Source organism: Ochotona curzoniae, unplaced genomic scaffold (genome assembly GCF_017591425.1).
Source record: "Ochotona curzoniae isolate NIBS_2020 unplaced genomic scaffold, NIBS_Ocur_1.0 contig_430, whole genome shotgun sequence".
NCBI lineage: Eukaryota > Metazoa > Chordata > Mammalia > Lagomorpha > Ochotonidae > Ochotona > Ochotona curzoniae.
Genome location: NW_024466219.1, coordinates 14,535,210 through 14,548,865, shown reverse-complemented (window position 1 = coordinate 14,548,865; position 13,656 = coordinate 14,535,210). Strand labels below are relative to the sequence as shown.

Here is a 13,656-nt window from a genome sequence, read left to right as displayed (position 1 = left end):
AGCCAGGCTCCTGTCCCCCTCTTTCCGAACAGCCTCCGATCCGGCTGTGACATCCAAGACTACTCCCTCACTGGGTACGTCTGGAGTGCCGTCACCCCAAGCCCGGAGCACCTGGGGGACGAGGTCAACCTGAAGGTGACAGTGCTGTGTGACAGCCTTCGGGAGCCACTCACCTTCACCTGCAACTGTAAGTGTGGGCTGAAGGAACCTTTCATCTTGATTCTGGCCTTCCCCTTTGGCCCACATATGAAGCCATGGGGAAGCCTGTCTGGGCGGCTGGCTCTGAGGCCAGTTTTCAGGGTTAACCCCAGCCTGTTTGCTTGCTCTGTTGGGTTGGAGGTGAGACCAGGAAATGCCAAGTTAAGGATGGGAGGTTGGGATGGGGAGCAGAGCCCTGTCTGATGCCCAACTACCCCGTCATGGTTTCCCCTGCTGTCCAGGTTCCTCCACGGTGGACCTGCTCATTTACCAGACCCTGTGCTACACCCACGATGAACTAAGGGAGGTGGATGTGGGAGACTTCGTGCTGAAGCCGTGTGGACTGGAAGAGTTCCTGCAGAAGTGAGTGCCACACGGGTAGGGGCGATGCTGGTTTCCTGGATGCTAAGGGGCTTCCTGGGGGCATGGGGGGGAGGTGGTGTCCGGCTCAGGACTGGCAGCTCCGCCCCAGTCCCACGGCCAGTACTCCTGCTTTCTGGGCACACTAGTAGCCACGTCACACTTTCCCCGTGAGCTTCAGCTGCCAGTGGACTTGGCTGGCATCCTGAGCCAAAGCTGTCGTGGAAAGAGCTTGGAGCTGGTGGCTTCATGGATGAGGGAACACGTAGATCTGGGAGCAGGGACCAGAGGACCTGTGCCAGGGTGTGTTGCCTGCTCTGGAGGCCATGGGATAGCTCTGTGGCCCAGGCACCAGGGGCACTATGCAGAAGTACCCTTAGGGAACCTGGGGGAGAAATGGCAATTGCTCGCTCTCCCTCCACTTCCCCCTACTGGCCTGGACATTCTCCCTGAAGAGGCTCATTTGCAGCCCCTCGCCATCCTCTGCTGTCTGCAGAGAGCAGCCCCCTTGGAAGGCCTGGTGGGGGACATGTGAGGCAGGACACATCCCTGTGGCTCTAGAAAGTGGGGTACAGAGGAGGCCAGGACCCACTCACAGGTAGCACAACTGGCTGGCAGCAAACAGATGAGCCCTACATTTCTGTCACCTTACTGAGGGGCAGATCTGACCCCCACCCTGCCCCTGGCAGGAAGCAGGTCTTGGGAATGGGCCAGGAGAGGTTCACACCTCACATGAGCAAACTCAGTGTACAGCTCACCATCTCTCTGTCCAGCCTCTGGGCCTGGATGTATGACTTCATTTCCTATTTTTTTTAAAGATTTATTTTATTTGTATTGGGAAGTCATATATACAGAGAGGAGAGACAGAAAGGAAGATCTGTCTGTTGATTCACTCCCTAAGTGGCCTCAATGGCTGGAGCTGAACCAATCTGAAGCCAGGAGCCAGGATCCTCTTCCGGGTCTCCCACGCAGGTGCAGGGTCCCTAGGCTTTGGGCCATCCTCAACTGCTTTCCCAGGCCACAAGCAGAGAGCTGGGTGGGAAGCAGGCTGCCAGGATTAGAACCAGCACCCATATAGGATCCTGGCACGTGCAAGGTGAGGACTTTAGCCATTAGGTTACAGTGCTAGGCCCTGCATGCTCTCATTTCTTTCTTTTTTTTTTTTGGTCAATTTTTGTTTGTTTTTCAAGGGATGATCTCATTTCTTAGCTGAGTTCTTCAACCCTGGGGACAAGGGCGGGTCCCCAACTGGACCCTGAGGGCAAGGGAAGGCCCAAGGCTCTACAGGCAGAACTGCAGTGACACTAGACACTATGCTTGTCCTTGCTCTCCCCTAGAGGAATGGGAAAGTCCTAGGCATGGGGTCTTCCAGCAAAGAGAGCCTTGGGGCAGCCCCTGTTATGAAGGCCCAGGAGGCCTGTTCACATCCTTGAATTCTGGTTTCCACGTCTCCTTACCTGATTCTCAGGTCTGTGTAAAGGCTGAGGGTTAAAGGTGACCTTGGTCTTGAAGGCAGTAAACGGTTTCCAGCAGGGAGGGACCAGCCCAAGCCAGGACTCCTGGGGCTCTGGATCAAACCCATTTTGGCAGCACCCCTAGCCCTGGATCCCCCACATCCAAGAGTGGTGGGAGCTGTCTGGTGGGGTAACCCAAGTGAGGTGGGGGCAGGGACAGCCTTCCTTAGGCCATGCCCCTCCCACGAAGCCAAGTGGATCCCTGACAAGGATGGGGTGGGGTAACCAGCGGTATTGGTGACCCTCCTACCCAACAGGAGAGAGCATGGCTCTGGGTCCAGCGCCTGAGCCCGTGACTCCTGACAGCCGCTGGAGGCCTGGGCTAGGAAGGCCCTTATGGGGATTCCATCTATCTGCTAGTTTCCCAGGAAACCCCAGGTTTCCCTGCCCTTCCTAACTCCAGGGGTTGATGTGAGGGGCGGGGTGTTCCAGGATATAGGCTGCCTTCTGATAAGGGCCTTGAGGCGGTCCCAAGAGAGGGCTGGGTTTCCTGCCACCTCCCCTAGTCCCACCAACACTCTTCCTTCCTCTCAGATCCTCCCACCGGGCTGGGCTGCCACTCAGCCCCTCCACCCTCCTCAGTCTCAGCTGTCTGGGCCCAAACCATTCTGGCCCCTTGGGATGTGGAAAACTGGCTGAGTCTCAGCTAGACCTGGCCAGGCCCCAGGCCCTGCACCCCCAGGTTCCCCCACCCCTTTCTGGCCTGAACCCCTAGCTCTGCTGAGGAAGGAAGTCCCTTTCCGGCTTCTGTTGCCTGGCTGCTGGGTTTGACTCAGGCCTGTGATCACCCCAGACCTGGAGGTGGAAGTCCTTCTGCCCCTGCTCACACTTTCCTCTTTCCTCCTTCTATTTTTTAAAAAATGTAATATGGAATTTAAAACATTTTTATTTTTCATTTTATTGGCAAGGCAGAATGACAGTTCTTGCATCTGTTGGTTTGTTCTCCAAATGCCTACCGCATCCGGAGCTAAGTGAGGCTGAAGTCAGGTGCCTGGAACTCCAATCCAGAAACCTTGAATACTTGATACCTGTTGCCTCCCAGGATGCATACAGAAGGAACCTGGATGGCAAACAGAGGAACCCAGGCTGGAACTCAGCCCTCCTGAGCATCGATGTAGCTGTTGCTCCTGCCCTGGTTTCCTTCCAGATCCAGGATAATGGGTACCCATGGGACTCCCTAAGCTTCCACTTCTGAAACCAAGTCTGCTCTGAAACCGGGTTCTGGGCGCAGGTGCCTGGACAGTGGGAACTGCCTGCAGAAGGTCACTTTCAGAAGGCTGGGAGAGTGTTGAGTGTGTATGCCAGCAGGCAGGACCCTCGGGAATGGGAATGTTAGCACTGGCCTCCTATTGTGTTTGCATCCCTTGGTCTCAGCTGGTGATGTGGGAAGAGGGTGTCACTCACAGAGCCCCAACGTTGGAGCCTGGTTGGTGACCATCCTGTTGGCTTCCTTGACTGAAACCAAGAGGATGGGCTGTAAAGCTGTCCCCTGGAAGTTCCACTGCTCCCCACTGTCCCCAGCAGTTCCTGTTCTGCCCTGCACTGCTGGTGATGACAGAGGTGGTCATAACCCAGATGGGTCAATATTTGCACAGATCAAGGGTGAAACACGTTGGGTGGCTTTAGTTTAAATCAATTTATGTTCCTGCGCTAGTATTTTTCATGAGCCAAAACGGGGGGTATAACACAGGTGTACCCCTTCATCTCCACTTCCTTCCTGTTTCTCCCCAGGGGTCTGGTGGGCCTCACCCTTCCCCTCAAATCCCTGGGGTGCTAAAGGTCTTGTCCCCCTCTCCCCACCAGCAAGCATGCCTTGGGCAGCCATGAGTACATTCAGTACTGCCGCAAGTTTGACATCGACATCCGGTTACAGCTAATGGAGCGGAAGGCTGTACGCAGTGACCTGGCCCGCACGGTGCGTGAGGGCATGGCTGATGAATGCACTGAGCTGTAGGGGAGGTGGGGAGTGGAATATCAGCTGAGTGGGGCAGAGGGGCTGTGGGTTGAGGTGAGGCCACCATCCTCCTCTAAAAAGGACATCTCATACCCAGGTGAATGACGACCAGAGCCCTTCCACCTTGAACTACCTCGTCCATCTGCAAGAGAGGCCAGTCAAACAGACCATCAGCAGGTGAGAGGGGGTCCTGCCCTGGGCAGACACACCTGCTCCTCAGTTTTCTGTCAGTGAAAAGAGGCAGGTGGCAGATCTTGTCAGGCAAGATCTGCTCTTTTTCTTTTGTAAATTTGAAAGAGTCATAGAGGAACAGATAGCTCTTATCAGCCAACCGGTTCACTCCATCAAATGGCTGCAATGGCCAGGGCTGGGCCAGGCTGAAGCAGGGAGTCAAGGACTCCAACCTGACCTCCCATGCAGGTAGCAGGAACTCAACTGCTTGAGCCTGCTGCTTCCCAGGGTGCCCATGAGCAGGAAGCTGGGATTGCAAGCAGAGCCTGACCTTGAACCAGAACACATCCATAAAGGATGCAGCATTTCTGCCACTGCTAGGACAGATACCCACGCCACGCTCCCCACTCCTGATTCTTCTCTTGCTTCTGGTACTCAGCCAGAGGTGGTGACTAGAAAGGGCTCGCCCTCTTTTGTCTTCATGGGTGCACGCAAAGAGTGGGAACTCCTTTACTCAGAGTCTTCATGTCCCAGATGGAAGAGGGAGGGCAAGAATGAGTCCGCTGGGACACGGGGTCTCTTGTAACCTCTCCTGTGATTTCTCCTTGCTCCCCAAATCCCCAGGCAGGCCCTGAGTCTTCTGTTCGACACCTACCACAACGAGGTGGATGCCTTTCTGCTGGGTGACGTGAGTATAGCTCCCCAAAGTCCCCTCCGCACCCAGGCCTCCTGGGACCAAACAATGCTGAATGAGGGCTCTAGGGAGACAAATCTGTCCTCAGACACTTCTGCTTGTCCCCCAGCTCGTGGTGAACCAAGTCAGCTGGCAAATGTGTAGTGAAGGGTTCTGTCCTTGGGCACAAGAACTGGGTCAGAGCCAGGGCCCTGACTCACCCGTCTGGAGTTGGGCACATCCAGAGCTAAAAGACCTAGAGTTGTGGCCCCCAAGTATGCATTAAGGCAGGGGCAGCCTCTCTGAGCAGCGGCCAGCGATCTCTGGCCTGACAGGTCTGTAGTGTAGGTGTAGCAGGTGATGGGAGAGCCAGACATGAGGGTGGAGGTGCAGGTGTGGGGGAGGCGGGTGCATATGTGGGGGAAGAGGAATCAGATGTCAGGATGGGGCTCTAGACGTGAGGTGAATAGGGACTGGTGATCTTGTCACGTGACTCACATGAAGTCTGATGCCTAGAGACCATGTTAATAAGCTTTTGCCCCACCCCTACCTCCAACAACATGGAGCTAAAAACCATGTGTCGGCCATCTTCAAACTCTATTCAGTCAGTGGTTACTATTGGCCGGGGTGGGCATGGGTACCCGTTCAGCCCACCTCCCACTACCAGAACCTTCTCCAGCAGCCTCTGGTGGAGCCCATAAATGCTGGGAGGGCCCTGTCAGTGCACCTGCGCCGTGCTGACCTGGCCCTGGACTGCCGGGCATGCAGGTGGGGCCCTCTGGGAGCCTGTGTTCTTCCTAGCAACAGGGGACATGAGACTGATTAAGTGCACACAATTCCTCAGTGGGCAGACTGGGCTGCTCTAAGTCAAGGAAGGCTTCTGGAGGTGCTGCAGAGGGGGTAGCTCCGTCCTGACGGAGGCGGACTGATGTGGACCGATGGACAGTGTCAGGCCTAGGGAGGGCACTGGGGAGAGACAGCTGCAGTACCTGTGGGCAGGGCACAGCGGGGTGTGGGGGTCAGCAAGCATGCTTGGGTATGAACTGGAATGAGATGTGCCTGGGAAGTCTGCAGTGCAGGCTATGAGAGGTCAGTGTGAGTGGACAGCCAGGGGTTCCCTGGTGGAGGCTTGCTTCCTCCTGGTTGTCTCAGGGAGGTCCTGTGTGTGCTTGACTAGTGTGGCCTGCTGCTGGCACAGGGAGGCTGGGCATCAGAGGAGGTTGTGGCAATGGTTAAGAGTCAGGAGTGTGGACAAGATGGTTTACATCCGAAGCATAAATTCTACTAGTTATTTTGGAGGGGTCGTGACCCCTGTTTTTGCACACTCCTTCCTCTGTGGACCATGGGGCTGGGAGGGGGAGCCTGAGGCTAGAGCCCACCAGCCTCACTGGGGCGCCACCTGCAGGGGGACTTCCCGTTGAAGGCTGATAGGGTGGTTCAGTCCGTCAAGGCCATCTGCAATGCCCTAGCAGCCGTGGAAACGCCCGAGATCACCAGCGCCCTCAACCAGCTACCTGCCTGCCCTTCTCGCATGCAGCCGAAAATCCAGAAGGTAAAGGGGCGGGGCTCCAGTGGGGAGGGGACAGAAGAATGTCCTGCTGCCACGGGCTCTAGCCGTGGAGGCTGTTCGGGCCACTCTGTCTTCTGAGTGCTTCAGTCCCGAGGGTCCCAGGGACACATGTACCATGCATGAGCTCTGGCTCTTATAGGATCTGTGGATCCACTAGGGTGCAAACCAAGCCTGGAGGAAAATCTTCCATCTCACCCACTTGAGGGTCCTTGGTGCTTCTGCCAAGGCCACTGCCACCTGCAGTTGAGTGGGCTCTTATGCAGCAGGATACTCAGGATTTCCTTCTTCCATCTGCTCATCCTGACCATCCTGCAGAGCCAGCCGGAGCCATCGCTCTGTCCTGCCCGGGGAAGCCCTGCTCTTCCCATTGTAGCCCCAGCTGGCTCAGGTGCACCCCACAGTGACACCCTGCAGCTCCCTCCTGCTTTTCCCCCTACAGGATCCCAGCGTCTTGGCTGTCCGGGAAAACCGAGGTAAGGGAGCTGCCTCCTGCTCCGACTGTCCAACAGGGACAGCTGAATACTGGCCTCTAACTGACCTCCTCTTACCCGCAGCGTGTCTGAATTGACCTGCTGCACGTGTGTGTGTGTATGTTTGTGCACATGTTGCTGGAGGAGCCATTTCTTCCCACCAAGTTTTTTCTCGTGGTTCTCACATGTTGTTGTTGCCAGTGGTATTCCGGGGGAGGGGGGTGAGGGGAGAGACAAGGTGGCATAGTGTGGCTGCAACAGCCCTGCCAATCAGCTGTGAATGTCCTGCACCTACGATTCCTATTCAGTGTGGGCCTGGGGATGGAGTGAGAGAAAGCTTTTCCTGAGGATTTCGCGAGGATTCTCCTGCTGAGCCCTTTAAGCAGAACTTTGCTGTAAAAGCCACTACCTTCCTGCTGTCCCCCGCCCCCGTGTCCCCTGTACTGGAACCCTTACTGGGAAGAAGCCATCCGTGCAGCCTGGGACCAGCGTGCCACAGTTAGCTTTTGTGTGGCCAGCGCTGGCTCTTTGGATGTCGGTGACAGTTGCTGCTGCCGTTGTGGCTGCAAGGCAGGGCCTCTTCATGCTCCCTAAGTCACGATACTTCTTTGAAGGAAGACCCGAGCTCAGCACTGAGCGATTATCACCATAGCAGGAGCTCCTGGCATTACAGATGGGGGAGCCCAGTCACAGCTGTTTGAGGCCATGTGCCACTTGGGGACCCCCTGTCCTGAGCTGTTTCGCCTGCCCTTTGCCAGTGCCATTGCAACAAGAGGGAGTGCCTGTAGAAATCTTACGAGCATCCCTCCCCACCCTGCCTGCTGTAGAAAAGGTTGTGGAAGCCCTGACAGCCGCCATCTTGGACCTGGTGGAGTTGTACTGCAACGCTTTCAACGCTGACTTCCAGCCGGCCGTGCCTGGGAGCCGCAAGCATGCTCTGGTGCAGGAGGCCTGCCACCTCTCTGGGGCCCTGGCCTTCACTGTCTATGCCACCCATCGCATCCCCATCACCTGGGTCACCAGGTGAGCCCCTTTAGACTGGCAGAGGTTGACCTTGTTCCTTCTCCCTGCCCACATGTGACCTTGCCATGCTCACTTTTAGGATGCCTGGCACTGGGGAAACTGGAGGACCTCAGGCTCTGGGGCAGGGGGGGTGAGGCTGAGGGGAAAACTAAGTGCCTGATGCCCCTGGCATTCCCTGCCCCCGCCAGGTCCCAGGCCAGCTGAGGGAGACAGGCGACAGATGGCCTGTTCCCAGAGAAGGCCTTTGCTCCCCTGCTGGCCACAATGGGAGGGGCGTGGAGGTTGGGAGGAAGGCCTTTTGTCTGGGTTCCCCAGGCTGCAGGAATGGGTCGAGGGGCAGGTTCACTGGGAACTCCTCAGCTCCTGGGCTGGGGGAGTAGACTGTGGGCTCCACCTACCCCTGCCACCCCCTCCCCCTGCCAGCCCTTCCCCTCCTCTCTTTGTTCCTCACTTAATGTATTCCTCTGGGCGATTGGCAGGGAACAAAGGAGGCAGCCTGGGAAATCCAGGCCTTCTCTGACCTCTTCTGTCAGGCACCTGTCATGAGCCACAGGAACCCCCATGTGTTGGCATTCATGGTGGCATATGTTGGTTTTTCCTTGCCCTCCCTGCTTGTGTGTGCCCATGGGCACATGCCAACATGACTGTGCATGCACCTACACATGGGTGCATGTATATGTGTGCACACCCTACTTACACATACACATGTGCACACACACAAGGACACCCGGTGGGCTGCACCTGATTCTGAGGAGGAGTCTAGAGGTTGGTTTCATGGAAGGAAAACAAGCAGCCCTGGGGCTAAGTGCTGCGGCTGTGACAGGGCGGAGGGATCCAAATGGAGTTGTGGCTGTCTGGGCAGTCATCCTTAAATGCAGCCAGGCTACCTGCTCCACTGGACTGGGAGGGGTCTTGCCTTTTCAGGGGACACGTGGGTTTGGAGGCTGGGCATCCTCTGACTTCCTCCCTGACTTCCATAGCTATGAAGATTTCTACCTCTCGTGCTCCCTCAGCCATGGCGGCAAGGAGCTGTGCAGCCCCCTGCAGACCCGGCGAGTTCACTTCTCCAAGTACCTGTTCCACCTCATCGTCTGGGACCAGCAGTAAGCAGCCCCCCAGCACTGTCCCTTAAGCCCTTGGGTGCCCATTCTCAAGAGTGGTTCTAGGGCTCAGGTCAATAGGCCAGGACCAGGGAGGAGAGCCTGTATGAGAATAGCCTCTGTGGCCAGCAAGCCCCAACTTGGCCAACCATTCAGCTTCTAATCTCCATTTCCTTGAATGTAAAAGTGGCACATGTATAAACCCTAAGGGACCGTCTGAATGCCAGCCATCGATTCTGAGAGGGCTTCATGGTTGTGGTCTCATCTCCCTCCTTCCCAAAGTGTCTTCTGAACTGAGAGAGGGGGCAGCACTTGGCATGGCACAGACAGGGGCAGGTGTCTAGATGGGAGAAGGATGGGCTTAGAGCCCAGTTCTGTTTCCAGCTTTGTCCCTAATCCTAGGTTCTCTCTTGCCTCTCTGGGTCTTGGTTTTGCAGATGGGTACCATGTACTTAACACATAGGTAGTTGCAGAACTGAGAGATGGGCAGGTTGGAAATGTGAATGTGAGGCCACAGGCACAGCAAAGCATCAATCACTGTCTCTGAACAACCATTTGGTGTCAGTCAAGTGAGGCAGGAAGTGGACAGCGTGCCCCGTGGGTGGCATCACAGGTGCCCTGATTGTACCATACTTGGTCCCTGCCACCTGGTTTTCCACCTGCACCTTTGCTTCCCTAGCCTGCCTGTGTATAGGTTGCAGGCAGCTCCACAACTGGTGTTTTGGGGAGACGAGGCGGGTCTCCAGAGGCTGCGGGACGTAGAGGAGGAGGAGTCTGAGGAAGCCACTTTGCATGGTGACCACTAGGAATGCAGAGCAGAGCTCCTGTTGCTCACACGCCAGCCCTTCTCAGAGCCACAGAGCTAAGCACACAGCCGGGCAGAGAGGACCTCATGGAGGGAGCAGCTGGAGGCAGCCGGTGGCCCTTGGCCTTCACTGGCCGGTGGGGAAGGGATGCTGTTACTACATTCAGTCAAATCCTTTAACTCTCCCCCCCCCACCCGCCCCACCCCATCAGAGGTCTTGCCTGGGGCTTCCTTCCATCCCTTGCTGAGATCTGTGCCTTGAATTTCAGAGGACAGGTCTGTTCTGATCAGAGTTCGGTGCAGGGTGTTGTCTTAGCATTGCATCTCCTGATGCTCTGGGTGGAGTGGGGATGGAGGGGGACCTCTTGGTCCTTTGTAGTCAAGACCAAGCCATTTGGGAGGAGGCTGCGGTGTGGGCTTCAGGGCACAGGCTATGGCCCAGCCCTCCCCTCCTTTGTGGTCTTTATAGAGTGGCGAGGGTGCTAAGTACCAGGTCTACAGGCAGTAGTGTGATTGCTGCTTCATCATCACCACTCTGTCTGCCAATTTCTCTGCTGCAGATGACTGCCATGTGGCTGACACATGGTGCATAAAAACCCCACATGTGTGCCCCACAAGGGTGCACACCCCCCCAAGCTGTTTTCCTCTCCTTGGACAAGCAAACTCAGATGCACAGACCTGAGTTAGGTAGCCGAGGGTTGTCAGTAAGTGGCTAGTACCAAGGACCCAGGGTGCATTCCAGGACTCCTTCCAGTAGGAGGTGGCATCTGTGAAACAGATACTGAGCAATGCGAAGCAGGAAGCGGAGGGGAGCTTCTCCTGCAAGGCAGGAAGTTCAGGGCTGCAGCTGTGACTCCATGGTTATCCTGAGAGACCCCTGGGAGAAGGTTCTAGAATTTCAGAGGGACTGAGGGGAAGGGGCATTTGTTGGCTGCAGGAGTCAGTTTCATCACCCTTCCCCTCTGGAAGACACTTGGGACCCATTCCCTGTCCCCTTCGCTGCGGGTCAGCTGATGTCTTTGCTCTGCAGCCTCAGGGATCAGCTAACTCTCAAAATAGGCCCCACAGCCAGGCGCGGTCACCTCCAGCCCAGCCCAGCACAGCTCAGCCCTGGCAGCTCACTGGCTGCTGGAAGGGCCCTAATTTTAGCTGTGGCCCCAGGGCAGAGGCAGCTGGGGTCCAACAGGGCTGGGCCAGTCCCTGGTAGGTGGGCAGCGCAGCGGGCAGATGGGAAGGAGGACCTCACTGAGGTGGAGATTGCCCTGGTGTGAAACTACCGACCCTGACCCTGGCCATCCTGACCACCCTGCCCGCCCTGGTGACCTGGGGCAAGGAAGCTGTTATCCCTGGGCCTGCCTGGAGGGTGTGCCTGTGTGGATTTTGACCATGGGACTGGCTTCCCAGAAAGGTAACCGGGAAGCGGGTGGGTCCTCTCTCTGTTGCCACCTCCCCCACCCACAGCTCCTTATCACGCACTTAGAGGGTGTGGCTGGGTGTGAATTAACCAGCCCTGAGTGGATTGCCAAGGGGAGTGGTAGGTGCCCTGGGCCCTGCCAGCTGGCTTTGTCACCACTTGGGGCTCTGGCAGAGCCCCTTTTTTCTTATCCCCTTGGCTCTAGATGTGTTGGAGCACAAAGTATTGCATGTAGCAGGACCTGGGAGAAAAAGATTCCTGAAGTCAGGTGGGTGGGCTGCAGGTGGGGAAGGGATGCTGTTACTACACTCAGTCAAATCCTTTAAACTCCCCCAGCCACCCCCCATCAGAGGTCTTGCTGTGGGTGGTCTGAGGCCAGAGTGCAGGGTGCTTCCTCCTGGTGCTGTGGGCAAGCATGGGTGGAGGAGGGATGGCAACTGTGGAATGAACAAGGGGGATAGGAGCCACTTTGGGGTACTCCCCTAGCCTCACCTCCTACATGGGCAGTGTCACTTGCACTCAGCTGGCTCTGCTGGGCCCTGAGGGGCTCCAAGGATGCCAGCAGGTGCTTTGGGGGCCTGCTGCAGGAAAACTTCCCCAGAGAGAGAAGCCTGTTTCCAGGCTCTGCTTGAGGGTACCACCTGCCCCTTGGGGCTACCTCCTGACTCCCCTCTCGTCCTCCCCAGGATCTGCTTCCCAGTGCAGGTGAACCGGCTGCCTCGGGAGACCCTGCTGTGTGCCACACTCTATGCACTGCCCATCCCCCCACCTGGGAGCTCCTCGGAGGCCAACAAGCAGCGGCGGGTGCCCGAAGCCCTGGGTTGGGTCACCACTCCACTCTTCAATTTTAGGCAGTATGTGAACCCCCAGCGTGGCAGCTCCCTGGCCTCAGGAGGGAGGGTGGCAAATAGACAGGGGTGCTGGATCAGCTAGTGTCCTCTAGGGCTATCCAGAGGGTCCCAGCCCCTGTGGAAAGGCACCAAAACACAGAACTAGTGAGCAGGACTGTTGGAGTAGCCAGGAGCCCTGGCAGGGTTGTGGTGCTGCTGGGTGGCATGCAGAGGCCACGCAGGAATGTCCAGCTTTGTTGTCGGGCATCTGACCCAGCCCTACGTCTCGTGGAGGCATCCTTGCCTGCAGATTGCACACACCAGGACTGATATGTCCAGAAAGGTGTCCTGCAGGAGGTGGGCTCTTGTAGAACTCAGAAGGAGACCGCAGCCACGGTGGTTGGTGGGGCGAATGGGAGTTCCATAGTGGTGATTGACAGAAGAAGCAGGTCTGGGGCTGGAGCAGCAGGAGGTTGCCTCTCAGCTTAGCTGGTAGCAGTGTTGGCACACCCCACCCTTCTTCCTCCTTAGAGTCCTGACCTGCGGCCGGAAGCTTCTGGGCTTGTGGCCTGCGACGCAGGAAAACCCCAAGGCCCGTTGGAGTGCGCCCAACTTCCACCAGCCGGACAGCGTCATCCTGCAGGTGAAACCCTGCCCTAGCCAGCCGCAAGCCTTCCCTGTTACAGTCAAGCCAGGAATGTTGGGCAGTGGAGAATGGGTAGCCTGAAGCAGCAGGGGGAATGTGGTTTGACACTTACTTGGGGTCTCTGACTCCTGTCTCCTAAGGGGTTCCCTTTTGGCTTCAAGCGGCCTGAGGCCCACAACAGCTGGGGTGTCCTTTGTATTGAGCCCTCACCTTTGTGAGCTGTCCTCTCATCTCTTGGCGAGTCACTCCAGGCTTCTGTCCTGAGAGACAACCCGGAGCTGGTTAGGTCCAAGGTCTGGTTGCTTTCTGAGGCCCTGAGTCTTTGATGTGGAATATGGAGCACCGGAATCCACACAGAGGGCCTGGTGCTGTGGTTCAATTGGCTAATCCTTGTAAGCACTGGGATCCCATATGGGCACCAGTTTGTATCCCAGCTGCTCCATTTCCCAGCTCACTCCCTGCCTGTGGCCTGGGAAAGCAGACGCCCAAAACCTTGGGACCCCGCACGCAAGTGGGAGACCTGGAGGAAGCTCCTGACTCCGGATTGGCTCAGCTGTGGTCATTGTGGTCATTTGGGGAGTGAACCAATGGATGGATTATCTTTCTCTCTGATTCCTCTCTGTTAATCTTTCTTTGAAATGCAGATTTCATTTTAATTTTGTGAAAACAAAATCTACACACAATGAAACTGCTGTCAAATGGAAGCTTCAGGATGGGGGTTGGGACTGGAGTTGGGGGAGTAGGAGAGAGAAAGTGATTGCTTTTTGTCTTATTTATTTGATTAGTTTATTTGAGAGACAGAGAGAAAGCCACAGCTAGCCAGAGGTGGCTCCTATCCCCTGGTTCACTGCCCAGATGCCCACGTAAGCCAACCTGAGTGTCAGGAATCCAAGCACTTAAGCCGGCACCTGCTGTTGCCTCCCAGGTT

At 56.6% G+C, this 13,656-nt stretch overlaps 1 protein-coding gene across 4 annotated transcripts in view; it reads left to right on the top strand.

Annotated features, from left to right (window-relative positions):
• The window catches only part of PIK3C2B (phosphatidylinositol-4-phosphate 3-kinase catalytic subunit type 2 beta), a 60,754-nt gene that overhangs the window by 27,310 nt on the left and 19,788 nt on the right, over window positions 1-13,656 (top strand). For all 4 annotated transcript variants that reach the window (XM_040985494.1, XM_040985495.1, XM_040985493.1 and 1 more), the window contains 11 exons: window positions 33-187; window positions 441-561; window positions 3,876-3,987; window positions 4,124-4,203; window positions 4,822-4,885; window positions 6,276-6,422; window positions 6,880-6,913; window positions 7,738-7,933; window positions 8,914-9,036; window positions 11,939-12,106; window positions 12,614-12,725. In XM_040985494.1, the coding sequence (XP_040841428.1) occupies window positions 33-187; window positions 441-561; window positions 3,876-3,987; window positions 4,124-4,203; window positions 4,822-4,885; window positions 6,276-6,422; window positions 6,880-6,913; window positions 7,738-7,933; window positions 8,914-9,036; window positions 11,939-12,106; window positions 12,614-12,725 (1,312 nt within the window). The remainder of the gene's footprint in view (window positions 1-32; window positions 188-440; window positions 562-3,875; window positions 3,988-4,123; window positions 4,204-4,821; window positions 4,886-6,275; window positions 6,423-6,879; window positions 6,914-7,737; window positions 7,934-8,913; window positions 9,037-11,938; window positions 12,107-12,613; window positions 12,726-13,656) is intronic.